General features: G+C 42.0%; 1 protein-coding gene across 1 annotated transcript; it reads left to right on the forward strand.

Moving 5' to 3' along the window:
• The first annotated feature begins 6,608 nt into the window (after positions 1-6,608).
• Positions 6,609-18,399, forward strand: LOC138615815 (beta-1,3-N-acetylglucosaminyltransferase lunatic fringe-like). The gene is made up of 8 exons (XM_069689653.1): positions 6,609-7,074; positions 11,861-11,909; positions 12,669-12,771; positions 12,856-13,009; positions 13,895-13,980; positions 14,076-14,235; positions 14,348-14,433; positions 15,850-18,399. Exons 1-8 carry the CDS (start codon positions 6,718-6,720, stop codon positions 15,914-15,916), a joined length of 1,062 nt encoding a protein of 353 aa, XP_069545754.1. The 5' UTR covers positions 6,609-6,717; the 3' UTR covers positions 15,917-18,399.
• The last annotated feature ends 969 nt before the right edge of the window (positions 18,400-19,368 follow it).

Genomic DNA, 19,368 nt, shown 5'->3' on the forward strand with positions numbered 1-19,368 from the left:
CTAAAAGCTCCCAAATGTTTTTGTTTTTTGTACTCTTTGAGTGTGTGCATGGAGTTTGTCAAGTGAGAGGAAACCCGGGAAAAGTCCCAACTTCAGGCTTGGAAAACTGTGACCTTGCACTCTGAATTCTGCAACATTTTGACGACAAGTTGAAGCAGAGGGGGAAAAGACACAGAGAAGAGGAGAGATGAGAGGGAAAAGCCGAAATCAAAGAGAGGGATTAAACTAGGTGAAAAAAACTGAGGGGATTTCTACAGATGAAAGAGGAAAGGGAGGAACAGCATGAAGCTTGACTGGCCTTGTGTGTTACTGTTTCTCATAACAAACACAGTGCCGTAGAGGACAATTATTGTGGACTAAACACACAGACAAAAGGAGAAAACAGGCAGCAGCATACACATAAACACAGCTTCTGTCACCCCCATACAAATAAATTCTTAAATCCACATCCATTCAACAACCACAACACAGATACGCACTCGTGCATGCAAACACAGCTACGGCTCACACTGTGGCTGCACTGATACGGTTTGAGAGGATCATAAAAGGGGCAGTGTGTGTGTGTGTGTGTGTGTGTGTGTGTGTGTGTGTGTGTGTGTGTGTGTGTGTGTGTGTGTGTGTGTGTGTGTGTGTGTGTGTGTGTGTGTGTGTGTGTGTGTGTGTGTGTGTGTGTGTGTGTGTGTGTTTCAGCTGTTGTGCTCTGCCTGATGGCCGGTAGGATGAAAGAGAAGGCAATAAGCTGCTCTTATCTTTGAAGGGAAGGAATAAAGAGGGTTTTATGACCGAGAGAGACAGAGGAAGGGAAATAATGAGACGGTCTGGGGTTTCTCCTCTGCTGCTGTTTCTCGAAATATGTCTTTATTTTATGCTATCAGCAGTGTTTGTTCTGTATGTCGTGCAGAGCAGTGAATCTGCTTCTCCTGATGCACAAACAAAAGTTTTTGGGGGACAAAATGTACATCCTCTACTTAGTTTAAGTGTCAGAGCTACAGTAAGACATGCAATAGATGGGTGGATCAAAAAGTTCAGAGACTTCTCCTGTCACGTGACGAAGCAACAAGAAAGTATAGCTTTTGGGATTAAATACTAGTTTCGTTGCATCTGTGATTTGCATGCACCGGAAAGTTGAGCACATCAAAGTTTGTGTCAAATTTTGGTGGAACAGAAAGAAGTCACAGGAAGCCGAAGTCGGTGAGTAGGGTGGTGGGGACAACGGTTTTGTTGCTGAGGCAACCAAATGTCACGGCAAAGCGTGAAATAGACACACCCATCCACCACAGCAAAACGTGAGAAAGTCACACTTTGGGCTGTGGAGGCATGAAAGTTACCCGTTTTGAAAGCGTGAAACTTAGGCGCATGTAAATGTCATGTGACGAGGGTTCATGCGACCATTAGTCACAGACTGCCATGCGGGACGATGAAGTTTGAATTGAGGAGGTCACAACATTTTTCGTGAGTTCTCTTTTGTTTCCTAATCCAAAATAAATTATTTTCCCTGGTTCCTCCCATGTTATTTGTCACAAACTCCAACCATGTGCTTATTGAGTAACCCCACAAAACCACATGTTTTTGCACAAAAGTTTCATTTTTCTGTAAATCACATGGCATGGAGTGGGTTGAATTTAGTCCACTACAGGAAAATGTGTAACTTTCACGCCTAGACAGCACAAAGCGTGGCAATCTCACGTTTTGCTATAGTGAACAGGAGTGTCTATTTCAGACTTTGCCGTGATACCGGGTTGGCTGAGGGCAAGAAACTCTGGGTTGTCATGTTGGAGAACCCAAGTGTCATCATACCACAGTTCAGGTTGTTTGCACTGAATTTTTTTTTTCCCTTAGATGCCTCAGATTGTAACAGAAAAACTTGGTGTTGACAGTTTGATCCTTGGCGACGAATTTACAGTTCACAACCCTGTGAATGTCAAGGAAAACCCACCTGGCTGAACTTGTGTGCCTTTTATGGTCTCGGACCATAACTGCTCTGCATCTTGTAAATACAAATGTCACTCAAAACAGCTGATCTGGCTCATTACTTAATTATTGTAGATTTTAAGAGTCTCTGTTAACGATTTCATGAGGTTGAGACAGAATTCGAAATGTTCATCTCTATTGAGAAATCGCACACACCTTCTCACAAAAACGTGTAACTCAGGTACTGATGTTGATCAAGCAATGAAACTTTAAATAACTAATCATAAAGGTTGTAGTTTCTACTACTGGATGGATTTACACAATTTATTACAATTTAAAATATAGTTTATAGATATTATTGATCCCCTTTCTATTCCCTCGGTGCCAGCAGGAGGTTAACGTTTGGGATTTGAGTGAAATGTCTCAGCAACTATAAGATGGATTGCCTTGGAGTTTGTTACAGGTTCTGTATGTCCTTCTCATGCTAAACTGTAATAACTTTGGTGATCCCTTGACTCCAGCACCCTCATCAGGTCAAAGTTTTTCATTAGTCCAATGCCTACAAAACAACATGACAATTCCATCAGCCTCAGCTGCACTTCAGCCCCTTTTCTACTGCCGGTACCAGCTCTACTCTACTTGACTGTACTCACTTTTGGTACCCTGTCCTTTTCTAGATTTTGTTTTCCACTGCAGATAGTACTCGCTCAATGCAGCGTCGTCATGAGTGACACCATATAAAACTGCCATGACATCATCTTCAACACGACACGAACACAAACAAGGGAGGATGTGAAGGGGATGCTGTTCTTACGTGACCATTTGTCACAGTAACAAACAAATGATTTCATTCTCTCTGACCAATTAGTGGTCTGCAGTGTTGCCATATGGCGTTTTAGTGTTGCCTCAGCAATCTTGGAACCTCGGCAGAGGTGATACCATGAATAGTACCGTGTCCCAGGCACTTCCCATATCTTTTGCCCAATGAAAAACCAAGAAAAGACAGTTTGAGTATGGTGTTGTATGTTGGTCTGCAAACACAGTAAACTAACATGATGAACAAACTGCAAAACATCTGCATGTCAGCATAGTTTGGTGAGCATGTTAGAATTTATCTTAAATCTCTGCTATGCCTAAGAGCTGTCTTGTGCTAGAAAATAAGTGTTTCATACCATGTGAAAGGCCAACGTATTTACACATCATGCAAACAGTCACACATGACGGCAAAATAAAAAGCCATAGTCGTACGGATGACTTTTTTTTGGCCTTTTAAGTTCAGACAGTCTCTCCGGGAAGACATTCAGGTGGCTGCATTCAGTTATTCACATCAAAAGTGCAACAAGTAGATGTGTAACAACTGAAAAGAGGAAGTTAGAGTGAGAAGTTCAAACCCAGCGTACTTTCCCATCTCCTCACAGCAGGTCTGTGCCAGTCTGAAGTGAATGTAACTCCTGTACCAACCCAAAGACTGCTTCTAATGAACTATACTGACCCCTTAAGAACAAACACAGTTGTAGGTGAGTCTTGTACATACCAAACCTTTGGTTGATTTCACATTAGTCTCAGACAAACTGACTTTATCTCAGTTTTGGTCATATGTTTAGACATTAAAAAGGAGTGCTGCTCCAACAAGAAGCAACACAACAAGTAACACAGTGATGAAGAAAATCAACACACAGACATCTAGAAGAATCCGCAAAGGAAACATAACTGACTTTCTTCATCCATTTGCATTATACTGATTCTGAAACCTTTTTTTCCCCTTTAAGCAGTTTGTGTCTTTATTTGATTCACATCAGGAAGAGGGTGACTAACTCTGACGCCTACCTGATTCTTGATTGTGTGAGAAACTGTAAGTCTCAGTGTTTCCAGTAAAAAAAAGAAAATGTTTCCATATGTTGTAGAAATATTAGGCGACTTAAACTTAATACAATTTTCATAAATAATTTCCTTGCAACAGAAAAATGTCATGGATTGTTAAATATTTGCTTATTCTGGATTTCAGTGGTGAGACGGTTTAAAGCATTGATTTTTCATGTTAGAAAAACTAAATTGTTTCCTATGAAATGTTAACATCAGATAAAGGATTTCCTGGTGAAATATTGTTTATCGTAGCAGTATTAAGCAACAGGATGCAAACTGAAGATTGCATGTTCAGATTTGCATGTTAAGATGCCTGCTTCATTCTAAGATATGTCACTAACAATTAGCAATACACAGAGAGGAGTGTGACCTCGGAAAGAAGGGTTTAGCAAGGCATCTCTGTTGGCTTGAACTTCCAATATTTTTTTTGTTCACAACAAGCTATAAAGATATATAGAGATATTACTAGCTTAAAAATGTATTTGTCCTCACAGAAAAAAGTAACTTATTTACACATACAGCAAAACAGAGCAGCATTAACATTTATCTGGAGTTGTTTTTGTGTCCACTTTGTGAACTGAAGTCCAATATTCACTCTCTTTTTAGCTGTTTTTGGTCTCCACCAGCTCCTAAGAGAAATGTCTGATTCTTTAGCTTCTAAATTTTGCATTGTGTTTTTCCAGCTAGTTGCAAACCTTCATTTGTCTGCTGCTCGGCAAGATTTATCCGTTACCTGCAGCTAGAAATGACATTGATGAGATTGGTGGGAGTTAACGAAAACCCCAGAGACCCATCTGAAATCACCACTTGACCTATTGTGCATATTTACACACAGATTAAAGCAGCTTTTAAAATGAAGTATAGCGGTTCATTACTGACTGTAGAAATGGCAGATTGACAAATTAATTCTAACTAAAGGTAACGTAGCTTTTTCAGGGGTTTCTTCAAGATAACTAAATGAATTCCATCTACTCATGAAAGATGTGTGATACAACCAAGAACAAAGGTAAAAGCCTTTTTTTCTTTACAGTGTGTAAGGACTTAAATCTGTGTAAGGCGTCTTTAATGTCCTGACCAAAACTTCATGACACTGTAATTTTCACTCTCCAGTTGTCTGAGATTATTTTGTGTATTTTCTAAAATGTAATAATATTACACTGACTTTGCCCGAGGGTTCAGCACAGAAATGCCACACAGAGAAACTGCACATTATTAGAGAAGAAACATTCCTCCGATGGTTTGCTGGATCTGGCAACCTGACCGCCTGCCACAACTGTCTTCAGTGTGTGAGTGTGTGTGTGGAGTTGGCAGCACTACACACACTCTGATGTCACGGGCTTTTTCAACATCTGTCCACTTGGTGAGTCACCCACCACGCTTTCACACAGCGGACCTCGAGGCACGTTGCTCCCCAGTGAGAAAAATGGCTACTTTTATGTTCAGAAACTAAAAACGGCTGTGCTGATTTATCATGTGCATCACTTTGCATATGAGAAACCGCTCATATTTTATTCCTATCATCACAAGAAGTGGTCCATAACTTGCCATGGGTAAAACTATAGAGCCCCCTTGGAGAACCAATGATTGTTCACATTTATAAGAGTTAAACCTTTAAAAGATTCATTGTGTCACTTTATAAAGAAAAATATCTACAAACATGAACAGAAACATGAGAAATTCAAGGCAAAGCCTGAATAAATTAGCGTTGTAGATGTTTCCATGCTAGGCATAAGCAACCATTGACAGATTTATCACATCGATTTCCAGCGTTGCCCTTCGTGCTTCAGATCTCAACCCGGTTGAACACCTTTGGGAGATTTTGTTGGACAACGCTCTTCCCCAACATCAATAAAACACCAACTTCAGGAACATCTTTTGAAATGTTCAAACCTCAAGACTCACAGAAACTTGGAGAATCTATGCCAAGACACTCAAAAAAGATTCAGGATGCACACGTGGGCAGGCGTGGACACCAGGGACACATATTTCGAGTTTGATTGGAGGATGCGCTCCACACATGCAGAGTAGATCAGCATCTGCCGTGCTTAAAATGCAAACTTTGGGTTAGGATTATGCCAGGAGTGCATTTTTAGTTGAAGGTTGTTTGAAATAATTTTCCAGCTTTAGTATTTCGGACTATAAAAACAAAAAACAGGTTCTGTTGTTATTTCTTGCAATATCCAGTGTGCCCTGAATAGTGAAACATCTTACCCATGAGGGAGGTGGCAAATTGCCACAAGTGCACATCAGCCATAACTGTTTTCTGAAGTAAGATGCCTCTGTCTCCCTTGTTGCAATTGTTGTTTTTTTTACTCTGTTTTAAGACCTCCACACAGCAGCCTCTCTTCAAATGCAGCTTTCATTTTAGTTTTCCAGCAAATGGCAAGTTGGTGCCCTTAAGTATCATAATGGCTGTGCAGACCACAGTAGACTATATAACAAATAAAATTAATAAGGGAATACATTAATTGCAATTGGTACGGAGCCCGTAAGGGTCTCAGTAGAATTAAAAAGAAGCATAGGTTAATGTAAGAAATATAAAGATATGAAACAAAAAATATCAAAATGGATCTGCAGGTTACTGAGTTGTAAAAGACGCCTGATAATAACAGATCATACAAATGTGTATCCAGGTATTTCGTTGCACACAGTTGAGTTGAAGCTGTTTCTGAATCAGGATGTTCATCTCTCGAGCGCACCTCATGTTGCCTCTTTGCTGTTTAGCTCCGCCCACCATGAGCTGCTCAGCTCGGCCAAAGGATGCAGATAGCCCCGCCCACTGGTGGAGTTTATAACTTCATTGCAAAGCACAACAGCGAGTCACGCAGTGGGAGATCAGTGATCGTCCACAGACAGAAGCTACGGTTCATGTCTGCATCGTGTCGATGTAATGTGACCCTCGTCGTCAATGAATGAAGCTGTAAAATCATCCACACGGGCACAATGTGGAAACCTGTCGGGGGATCAAGAGCCTTCAGCTCAGCGGGACCTCACGCTGCTGCCGCCGCGGTCACCTGTCTGCTGGTGACCGGGATGCTGGTCGTCACTGGCGGACAGCCGAACAGCGGAGACCCGGAGCGAGCTGCGGGGACGAGCCGGAAAGTTTTCTCGACGTATATCAGGAAGCTGACCCGGGAGAGGAGAGCGGTCGGCGGCCCCCCGCGGAGCAGCGCTCGCCCCGGCCCGGTGGAGCATCTCTCCCCGGCTGACCTGTTCATAGCGGTGAAAACCACTGGGAAGTATCACAGGCAGAGGCTGGAGCTGCTGCTGGACACCTGGATCTCCAGGAACATGCCGCAGGTGAGTCAGGGTGGGATACCTGTCACTGAGAAACCAGCTCATTCTCCCAACAGGAAATCATAAATAATAATAAACCTGATAATAATTTCAAGATTACTGCTGCTTCATTTTCAAGTCAGACATGTTATTTCTTACCGCCTGCGGGAGATTATTACACTGCAGACAACACTTTGTATTACAGAAACGTTTGAATGTCATGTGAGTGACAATTCAAGATCAAAGCTTTTAAAAAAATGCACATTAATTAATGCATAAAGGAAGTTGTATCCTTAATGCTTCCTTCACCTCCTGCTATTGCCAGGTATAAAGCTTTTGAAATGGGACTGGGCTCACTGGCTCTTTGATCAAAGCAGCCTTTGAATTGTAAAACTGAGATAGAGGCCTTTGCAATGCATGAGATGGTGATGTGAAGGCTAACAGGCCGAGCACACTGCTGTTAATGTGTTGACACAATGCATGCAGGGGTCAGGGGGAAGGAAGCCCACTGCGGGACCCGGGATGGATGAGGGAGCTGAGGGACCCTGGATTCAATCAGACAGGCACATTTTGTTTTTGTGACGACAAGTACAACAAAACAACTGTTCAGCTCAAGGCAAGGTTTAGTTCTGCGTTTTTAAAAAGCAGTTGCAGACCACACTCGGAGCTGACATGACACGGCTTTTAGACAAAGAGAGGAAGTGCTTTGCATTTTGTTTCAGAAATGAGTAATATGGTAGTTTATAACTCCATTTACTTGTACTTGATTATTATTAGAACTTTTTTGTCTTCCTACACAACATTAAGGAGCCATGCTTAGTTGTTTTTTTTACACTATTAGATGTATCTGATGGAAAAGTGACTTGCAGAAAACGACGTTTCTTATCAAACACTTCCTGAGATGAAGTAGTTAGGATTATGCTCCACATGGGCCTCATTCAACATCATACTGGTGTGAACTTTAACCCAGTAATTTAACTCTCAACTAATCAGACAAGATAATGTCACGTATGTCAATTATTACTTTGATTTGTAAGTCACTATTTTTCTAATGTACTATTGCTACTCAATTAAGTAATCTAAATAAGGCTGATTATTTCAGGTAATTGATTATAATTGTGAAAAACAAATGGCTGCCACAACATATAAACAATACTGCATTACAAAGTGATCTATTTGTATATCTTTTTTTTATCTGACCAACATCTTAAAACTCAAAGATATTTTACTTTGTTTTTACAGAAGGACAAATGAATCAAGTAATACCAATATTTTTTTCCCCCATTATTTGCTGAAAGAAACTATAAACAGTTAACTGCTTTTTAAGTTTCTGCCAATTCAGTCATTGATTATTCACTAATTATTGCAGCTTTGACTCCAAATTCATTAGAAACAGTCATATTTAGGTCTACTAGTCTTGTGATCTGAAGGACTTCTAACATGACTGCTGAAGTTGAAAGGGAGAGGCTGGTGCTGGGAGAGTTTCAGCGCCTCACAGATAAATATTTGAGATCAAACGGCACGGACAGACAGCTTTTTGGTCTGAACCGCAGTGGTGAATGAGTCAAAGATGGATCCACTGCTATAAAACACATGGGACGGTGGTGAACTGCACCCAGCGGCTTCAAAGATCCTAATCAACTGCAGACGTGAGAGCGGTCGCTATGATTTCCATTTGAACCTCAGTTCAATTCATCTCATGCTGAGACCAGACTATTGATATGTAAATACAGTCTATATGGGGGGAAATCAGCTGGTGTGTGTGTGTGTGTGTGTGTGTGTGTGTGTGTGTGTGTGTGTGTGTGTGTGTGTGTGTGTGTGTGTGTGTGTGTGTGTGTGTGTGTGTGTGTGTGTGTGTGTGTGTGTGTGTGTGTGTGTGTGACGCATTCCTGCATCTGCTCTCACGGTCAGGTGTGCGTAACTCTATACCTGTTTCCCAGACACACCTCTATACTGTAAGGGTGCTGAGTAATGGAAATACGGCAACACACACACACACTAACATACACTAACATACTCAGTGTTACCTTCACAAACACACAAATACCCTGGGAACTCACTGGATTTCTCATGGGAAGTTAAAAATCTGTGTGATCACAAGAGTAAACGTGCATACACACACACACACACACACACACACACACACACACACACACACACACACACACCACTTTCTCCTGTCTTAGGGGTTGCTGTTGTTTCCTGTGTTGTAAAGCTCAACTCATGGCAACCCACCACCTCTCTCAAACCCACATTTTCTCCTCCCTCTGACCTTCCATCCTCCTCCTCCTCCTCTCCCCCCACCCCTACTGCCTTCCTAGCTTGGCTCAAGCATGCACTGGTATGACGCAGACACACACTCTCTCTCACACACACACACACACACACACACACACACACACACACACACACACACACACACACACACACACACACACACATGTACAGATGCAGGAGCTGACTCCTCTCAAGAGGCTTAAGAGCCTCAGAGTGGAAAAAAAAAAAAAAAAAAGGACTGACAGAATCTCACAGCTGGCTGGATTCGCCCTCTGTTTTTTTTAAACTCTCTCTCGACCACAGGCAGGGATGTGATCACACAGTACTTAAACCAAAGATTTTATTATTACATTTGTGCTGCATGGCAGGCGCGTTGCGAAGTGGAATCCCTCTGAGTCTGATCCGTCCACTGGGGAAGCAAGTACAGTGAAGTCAGGGAGTGTTTTTGCAATGTCGTCCCCGCACTCCGCAACATAGGATCTGAATGGAAACAGTGGCTGTGAGGTTAAAGTGCCGACCTTCAGCATCAAATGCAAGGTGGAAGCATGAACTGTTCCTTAAGGGCACAGAGTGTAAATACACAAGTTAACATGAACTTATTAAGTGTCATGTTCTTGGTACTTTGTCAATGTCTGAAGGCTACAAACACGCTGTAATCAGACTTTAGTTACCTGCCCTGCTGATGTTTTGCTCAAGCGACGATCCACCGTGATACCACCCACCAGTTTGTGAACTGCTGTTTTGAAGCCTTAAGTTTACCATCTTGTATTTTTGGAACCAGAAGTAACAATATTTTGACTGAAGTGAACTTAGCAAATGACACTATACAATGACTTGGGGGGAAAAAATATGTTTGTTTTATCGGAGAAGCTGAAGGGGGTCAATGGACCTCAAGGTCTTTGGGAGTCAGTACCTAGTGGCCATCATTGGTATTACACTTAAAGACACGCTCACATGGGCTTCATCTTTCACACGTAGCTCCGTCCATTTGTATGTACAGTCTATGGTTCCAGGCCTGGACTGCGGCAAACTTGATATCTACGTAGAAGAGTGAACATTTTATAGACTTTAAGGACGCACATAATCATTAGCATTTAAATGACTGCATTTTGTGGTTTATTTAGATCGAACAAGATGGATGGAACAGGACTTTCACCTAGGAGACCCCCGTTGGAGTCTGTGAGAAAGCAAGTGACTTAGATAATGAAACATATTTTACTTTACATGAAATTACTTATTTAAACCCAAGCCATGATCTTTTCCTAAACCGAGCCCTGTGATTTTTGCCTAAACTTTAAGCATCTTACCTTTGACACCGAGGTGAGACAAACGGTCACACTGACACAGTAGTGTCCTGTAGTGGACTGACGGGGGTATTACACCCTTTGGCATGATACCGTGGTTTGTCTTTGACCTGTATTCATTGAAATGTTGTAGAAACAAGTGTTTTACTCTACTGTGCTCACTTTTAAGGTTCTTCAGATGTAAAGATTTTGCCCATCACGCAGTACTATCAGGGATTGGTCCAAGTCCTTTCATTCATGCAGCGTAATATCAAGACTGTCTCAAGGAGCCCTGATCTCAACATCATGGAGTTTCCCATCAGCCTCAGCTGTACTTTTTATTTAATTAGCAAATGTTGGCGCATCACTGTCAAGATGGTGAACAACGCACCTGCAAAACATGTGCGTGTTAGCATTGTGAGCATGTTAGCATTTAGCTCAGCAGCTGCAGCTTATCAAAATCCCGCTCACAGTGCAGCATCACTTCCTGCATGTTTCAGAGAATTTGTGCCTTAAGTTTGATCCTCAGCTGTTCAGCTGCTTCTCTTTTGGTAATGCGAGTGTGTCATAAAACTGCTGCATCATCCTCAAGTTGTGAACTGAAAAGTACGACAAGTCCTACATTGTTCACCCGAGATGGCCGTGAACCGGCTCCAAATAACCCTGAGAGTCGGAGCATTAACTCATTGTCATTGTTTCATTTGAAATCTATTGTGCTGAAATACAGAGGCAAAACAACAGGCTATTTACAGACTTCTCTGAATGTGCACCCCAGAGTGTGTGTGTTCACTTCCTGTGGAAAGTTATGGGGTCTACAACGTTTCCTGAGTGCAGAGTGACCCTCAACCCTGTCATTCGTCACATAAACACACACACACACACACACACACACACACACACACACACACACACACACACACACACACACACACACACACACACACACACACACACACACACACACACACACACACACACACACACACACAGCTGCTCTGCTGCTGATAGACAGGAGCCTTACCTTTGACTTGGCCCTCTTCCAGTGTCAGCATTGCCTGCTGCTGCCTTGTGGAAACAGGAGGAGTCTCACCTGAAATCACAAACAGTGATCCGTGAACAATGATAGTGGAGCGGTGACGGTGGAGCGCCGGTGGAGCGCCAGTGTGACGGTGTTTTTCTTTCCCTGCTGATCAGTGAACGTTGCTGAAATAATATGAACTGTGTTGTGTTTTTGTTTTCTTTCCCCACAGACGTACGTGTTCACTGATGGAGAGGACGAGAAGCTGAGGAGGAGGATGGGTGAGCTGCACACACACACACACACACACACACACACACACACACACACACACACACACACACACACACACACACACACACACACACACACACACACACACACACACACACACACACACACACAACGATACACACAGCAGTTTTGCTGAGTAGCAGCAGTGTTATCTGCAGTGTGAGAGGCAGGAAAGCAGGAACCAGGCTGCTGACTGGGCAATACTGTGTTTCCATGAAGTGCAGGAAGTCACTTCGGTTTAATCAACAGACTTTTCCTCTTCTCACTCATGGAATTGTTCTACTTTCAATGAGGTATTCTTCTCATCATCAGACACAGCGTATGACTCATAAACATGTAATTAGGATATTTATCGGGGGATTTTCAAGCAGTCAGGATATAAACTAATAAAATATTTCAACGACTTTCCTGCTTCTCACCAAACTAATAAGTAGAAGTTTCCTTTTGAAATACAGTGAACCCTCGCTATAACGCGGTTCACCTTTCACGGTCTCACTGCTTCACGGATTTGCATCGTGCATTGAAATCACCTTACGACTATATGTAACGTAGATATATTTAATGTCCAGTTCTATCTATTTCAATTGTAAAATAAAGGTTACTACTTCACGGATTTCGCCTATCACGGTTTCTATTTGGAACGTAACCCCCGCGAAAAACGAGGGTTCACTGTATACTCTTTGCTTTTTCTGTCTGTTACTGTTGTTAAGACTGATCATTGGTTTATTTTTGTGGTTGATCACCAGGAGCTCACCTGATTAATACCAACTGCTCAGCGGCGCACAATCGGCAGGCCCTCTCCTGTAAAATGGCTCTGGAGTACGACGTCTTTATTAACTCTGGGAAGAAGTAAGACGGTCCACGACACACACATCGCACCACAGGAACACACAGAAGGAGCTGTTCACTAACTCTCAGCGTCGTGTTTCGCAGGTGGTTCTGTCACGTTGATGATGATAACTACCTGAACGTCGGCTCCCTCCTGAAACTCTTGTCTCAGTACGGCCACACGCAGGACGTTTACATCGGGCGGCCGAGCCTCGAGCGACCGATAGAGGCCACGGAGAGACTGGGCACCACTGAAATGGTAAAATTAAAATACTGCATGTTCCAGTCCTGTGACCCTGTTCAGGATAAAGCAGATATAGATAATGGATGGATGCTCCAGTCATGTTTCCAGCTTTTGTTCTTGATTCCTAACTGAATTCGGCTCTATTTGTCTTGAACCACAGACTGTATATTAAGATGGACAGGTCGGAAAAGTGAAGCCAATTGGAGAAGTACCTTTAAGTGCAACACCACTGAGGACCATTAGGTGCTGGCTCCAAAAAACATCTGGCTCCCATAGACTCCTGTTAAAAAAGAGTCAACTTCTCTGATGAAATGTAAAGTCAATAAAAAAAATTCTACGAGGCATTAGGGTGTCATTTGCTAAACGTACTCCTTCTGATCAGTGTTATGGCGATCTTTCTGAAAATAATTCCATCATTAATTAGACATTAGGCCTCAAAGAGACAGAGGTTTGGGGCCATGTCTGGTTTGATTGACAGGCCTGGGGTGCAGTCAGGTTTCTAGTATAGGCGGGCAGGGCGTAGTGTCCTCAGGTTCTCAGGAAGATTCACTGCTTGCTCCCTCCAAGCTCCTCCAAATATGGTCACATCCGGCTCCAAAAAACAAATTCCTGACTCAAGACTTCCAAACAGCAGTTCACAAACCAATGGGTGCCGTCACAGTTGGTTGCTACTTGGTTTAAACCAAAGTGAAAACTGAAGCACATCACTCCAACTTCTTGGAACACATTTTTTGTGTTGCAAAAGTTGCAAAAAGTAAAAAAGTGATTTGAGAAACATCGGTTATCTCTGGTCTTCTCCTGGGCTCAATCAACGATTGATCGACATTCTATTTATAAACGTGTCTCCTGTGCTGATGTGCAAGATCCACTTCAATTCATGCTGTACGTGTTTGTTTGCAGAAGCAGGTGCGTTTCTGGTTCGCCACAGGAGGAGCGGGCTTCTGTTTGAGCCGTGGCCTCGCTCTGAAGATGAAGCCCTGGGCAAGGTAAGCCCAATTAGATCAATTACACTTTTGGCACCGTTTGAGCCACAACATCAAATCTCCTCATCCTCACGCTCTCTGCTTCTTTCTCTGTGTAGCGGCGGCACTTTCATGGCCACGGCGGAGCACATACGCCTCCCCGACGACTGCGCCGTCGGTTACATCGTGGAGGAGCTGCTCGGCGTGAGCCTCATCCGCTCAGCGCTGTTCCACTCCCACCTGGAGAACCTGGGACTGGTGTCCGACGTACACAGCCAGGTACACACTCGCACAAAAACACCTCCTGTAACACCAAGGAAATTATTATCTCTGCCACTACGAACATTAAAACACTCTGAACGAGCTTGTGTTTTTATTGTCCTCCCACCAGGTCACTCTCAGCTACGGCACAGTGGAAAACAGCAGGAACACTGTTAATGTAAAAGGACCGTTTTCAATAAGTGAAGATCCCACCAGGTAAAATATCTCTGGATATCACAGTGTGCGTAGTTTGTTTCTTTGATATGGAAGAATGGACACCGTACAAGATTATTTTGTGATTCATTAATTGAAAGAAATTCTTCTCAATTCCCACAAAAAGACCAAGTAAAACATCAAATCCTCAGGGAATTAGGAGGAGAATTATCAAATTTGCTGTTGTTGAGTGGCTAATTACCTCATCAAGTAATTGTTTCGGCTCTGTCAAACTTACTCTGTTAAACTTTTACTTTATTTAAATCTGCAGTGTGGAACCGTTGTCTTCTCCTTCCACTGGTGAGGGTAATTAGTAAGCCTACTCCTGACGCTACCAAACCCCCACAAAATGACTCGTTTCACAATCAGAAGTTTACACATTTGGTCCGATAACATTTGGAAAGTCAAGAAGGGATGCATGATTTAACTATTTTATTTCTATTCAAGTTAGTATCGGGTTAGACCAAAAATTAGCCAGGTCAGCTAGCAATAGAGCATGCTCAGTTTGCATTTATCCGGCCAGAGTTGGAACGTCTCACCAGACAACAGATTTAAAAACTCAGAAGTACAGAGATATTTATCTCGTGACAATCAAGGCTTAATCAGCATCGTGTGAGCCTTTTTAGCGAGGGCTTTCATGTAACCGACTTATTTTCATATATAAATTACTGCACTATACCTTTAGATAGACCAATGCAAGAAAAAAAGATGAAATTTAGATTTAGCTTAGGGGTGCACTCCCCGTAAAATCCCCAGTCTTGTTTTTTCTCTTTTCTTTCAAAAGATCCAGTTATTGATGCTCATTCTAACACAAAAGTGAATATTTACTGTGCAGAGACCATAAGACGCAACATCCAAGCTGACGTTACAGGCAAACAAAATGAGATCTTATGTTCCTGACATTAAGGACATTTCTTTTCTATTTCTTTCCCTTCCCTGCTTCCTTCTTTCTTTCCCACTATTGGTTCTCTCGTCGTAATTGTATTGTTGTGACTTGAATTGGAGTAATTGTTTTATTTCTGTACCTTGTTGGTAGACACTGGTGGCAGTGTTCCCACAGGGTGGAGGATAACGAGATAAGCCTGCTGTGAGCTATTGGCGATTGGTTAATGGGAACAAATTCAGTAACACACGCAGTATTTTTTTTTTTTAAATACATCCAACTCAGGGAGCAGTCTGTTTCAGAAAAAGATTGAGCCTTAAAACATGTATACTACACTTGTGCTTTATGTAAGCGCTCTTTGTTGTGCATGTTCTACTACTACGACAAGTTTCCTGTGTTTGTTGTGTGTGTGTGTGTGTGTGTGTGTGTGTGTGTGCGCGCGCGCGCGCGCAACTAATTGTATTCACAGTCTTATTTTGAAATCCCCAGTTGGCAGCTTCCAGGCATTGTGACACTTGTTTCCCTCTCTTTCTCAGATTCAGGTCTGTCCATTGTCTGCTCTACCCAGACACTCCTTGGTGCCCCAGCCCGCTGCGACTTTAACACCCGACCAGAGACGGAGAGGGGGGGTTTGGACTGAGGGGGGGGAGAAAAACTGAATGTTTGGGACGGAGGAAATTGTCCCACTACTGTCCACCTCTGACTCCTGAAGAATGTGTGAGACAGGTGGACGTCCATGTTTTCCCCACGTCCCACAGCAGGCTGACTAGAAGAAGGAGTACCGTTGTATTAGTCTGACACCTAGACTCTGACCCCGTGAATTGTTGGTCTGTGTCAAAAGGCCAAAAGCTGCAACAAGGGCAGAAAGGCAAATGTTTTCAGACGGATGAAAAAAGAGAGACGACTTTGGCCATGTTGTCGCCTAAATTAGAAGAGTTTATTCTCGGTGTGGTGGCCATTTAGGAACATTTGAACTGAGCTGAGTCTGTCAGACCTGACCTCGTCTCGTTTGTTAACTTCAGCTAATCAGGCTCAACCTGACCATTGAGTTTAATGTTAACATTATCTTGTACTGTTAAAGGTTCAGGGGTTAATTCTGATCCGTTTCAATTTATTTTAATTTGTGCGCTTCAGAAGTACTGGAGGGTAAATTTTGTTGCCTTTGGACTGATCCACTCTACGTGTTTCTTCTGTTTCCAGGCTAAGCTAAGCTAACTGACAGCATGCTGTCATTATATATTCTACTATATAGACAGGAGAGGCATAATGCTACAATACTCCTTTAACTCTCATTGCATTGGACAACTTTGTGTGCATATGAATAGTCCACTACTAGAGTAGGCTAAAGTTCCCCCTTTGTTTTCCTCTTCCTAGTTGTTTGACTAGTTGCTTAAAACCTCTTTGATCATCAGGCTGCTAAAATGTTTAACAATGTCATCACGTTTCTAGATCTTTGCAATGAACTCGGCGAGTACAATATCACTATTTAGTCGATAACATGGTGTTCATCCTCAGGGAACCACAAATGTGTTTCCCAGCTAAATGGAAGGAAAATCCTAAAGACATTTCAGCGTGAAGAGACGAACGTCCTGATTTCAGCGGTAGATTTCTTGCTGAATCTACTTACCGTCCCATGTCTAACTGTGTAGATGTCAGGTCTACTCAAACAAACATTTCCAGCATCCCTCCTCAGCTGTCAGATCATTCCTTTAAACAGCGGTGGAAGAAGCACTCGGATATTTCAGTAGCAATACCACAATGATAAATTGAAAGAGAAAGTCCTGCATTCACAATTTTACTTAAGTACGTATCTACTGCTGCCAGCAAAATGTGCTTAAGTATCAAAAGTAAAATGTACAAATTATTGGAATATTGCTTCATTGACATGTACACGTGAGCAGCTTTTATTGTTGTCATGGTCGAGCTAATTTCCACACTTGATACTTTTGGAAAGTCTAATCTGCATATAACAATTCAAATATTTCAAACAGATCATATATCCTGTGTATATAATATTGATCTGAAAAGTAACTAGTAATCTTTGACATAAATGTATTGGAGTAAAAAGTACAATATTTCCCTCTGAAATGTGGTGAAGTAGCATCAAATGGAAAAACTCATTCCATTGAGTACTTCTTAAGTACAGTACTTGAGTAAATGTACTTCGTTACATCCCACAACTGCTTTTAAATGAATGTTTTTCACAGTTGGCCGCCCTGCTCCCCTCACAGATCAGTTAACCAGTTTGGATCCAATACACAACACTGAACAGGCGAAGTGAAGCAACCAAACACAGAAGGAAGGATCAATCATTTATCTGTCTTTTGATGGTGTCAGAGAAGCTGGACTCTGAAGTTTTATCTCATGCGCGCAGCCAGTATTATCCTGTCTCTGAAGTATATATATCAGGAGCATGCACTTTGCTGTTTTATTTCTGCTGTTTGCAATTTCAACTTTTCAGAAAAGGACATTAAAGGCATAGTTTGACATTTTGGGAAGTGTGCTCAGTGGCTCTGCCTGTTTGTGCCCCATTAAACAAACAAGATATAACATTCTCATTAAAGTTGCAGGTAGAGGCTCGCTGTCTTTGTTCTACTCATCTAACAGGCAACTTACTGCAGCCTCATATTTACTTAACCAACATCAATCTTCTCATCAAGGAAAACAAACAACCAGATTTCCCCAAATGTCAAACTCTTCTTTTACAAATTCTGTTAACAAACATTATATTTTCAACTCTGACAGTGAAACCTCTGATACAAAATAGTCTTCAACAAAAAAGATGGATATAACTTGTTTTTATGTGTAAATGGATGGATTATGATTAAAACAGACTTTCGACTGCCTTTAAAATGTTGCAGCGGATATCCACTTTGAGGTTTTATGAATAAATGACTCATGTTGAGTTGACTTCTATCTTTCTGTGCATTGAAAGCAGTTGTTGTGCTGTAAGTGAATGAAAGTTCATTTCTGTCCCTTGTTACATGAACGTATATGATGAGCTGTTGTTTCTGAAGCCTGCATGTTCTCTCCAGTATCTGGACTGTATGTAGATATTGTGGTTAAATAAAATGTTTTTAATCAAATCTCTGAATGCTTTTGTTTGAGATTATGTCCTCTGACCTCTTCCCCTCTGACCTTGTTTATAAGCTGTTGGGTTCCTGTTCATGGACTCCCCACCTCTGCACCTGTAATCACACACACAAACAGACACACGCAAACCAGCAGCAGTCCTCTTATCTGATTGAGCCTTGCAGAAGGGCCTGCATAGATAAAGGCAGGACCGGTGTGTGTGTGTGTGTGTGTGTGTGTGTGTGTGTGTGTGTGTGTGTGTGCGCGCGCGCGCGCGCGTGCCCGTGTCCCACTGTGTTTCCAGTGATGTCAGGCTGTGTGGATCTTGGGGGAGTACTTACACAAACATTTACACAGTCGTGGTATTCTGAAATCACCGTCTTTACATGCTGCTCAGTCAACAGCGACACCTGCTGGCTGCACGTGTTACTGCACCGAGTGAAAACTGGTTTTGTGTTGTGATTTTTATATTTAACTGTGTATGCATGTCAATGTATTTATCTTTTTACACAACAAAGATAAGATTGTACAAAATTAGGATTTTTTTTTTTTTTTTTTTTTAAATTTTTTTTTAGGTCAGACATCTTTGGAAATATATCTAAAAGAATTTCAGAAAATCTTACTAAAAACTGAGGAAACGTCCACCATCAAACTGTGATATTAAAAATTCTATCTATATAAAAAAAAAAAAAACACTAGCTTAAATAAAAACAGCACAATTCTAGATTGAATTTGTCAAATTAGTCCCTTTACAGGAGATCTTACCTTTTTTTCTTTTTTTTTTTACTACCTGCCCTATTTTCACAATGTTGATTATACCTTTTTAGCACCACAAGCAGCACGACAGACATCCTGTGAAATGCTTCATCTGCCTACTCAAGTGTTCAAGAAAACCAAGAACTGCTAGAAATGTTCTCCAGACAGCTACTGTGATCCACGAGTGAGCGCCATGTTGTGTTTTTGCTGGACTCTGTTGTCTTTAA

This window comes from Brachyistius frenatus, unplaced genomic scaffold (assembly GCF_029030835.1).
Source record: "Brachyistius frenatus isolate BFR_SWC_R1_liver_20210118 unplaced genomic scaffold, ASM2903083v1 Contig_7, whole genome shotgun sequence".
In the NCBI taxonomy this organism is placed as follows: domain Eukaryota; kingdom Metazoa; phylum Chordata; class Actinopteri; family Embiotocidae; genus Brachyistius; species Brachyistius frenatus.

What these genes read in the sequence shown, in the direction of transcription:
- LOC138615815 (XM_069689653.1), top strand. Translation starts at nt 6,718, where the DNA reads ATGTGGAAACCTGTCGGGGGATCAAGAGCCTTCAGCTCAGCGGGACCT. An exon ending in TCTCCAGGAACATGCCGCAG is followed by an intron (nt 7,075 to 11,860) that starts GTGAGTCAGGGT and finishes CTTTCCCCACAG; the next exon opens with ACGTACGTGTTCACTGATGG. An exon ending in TGTCCGACGTACACAGCCAG is followed by an intron (nt 14,236 to 14,347) that starts GTACACACTCGC and finishes TCCTCCCACCAG; the next exon opens with GTCACTCTCAGCTACGGCAC.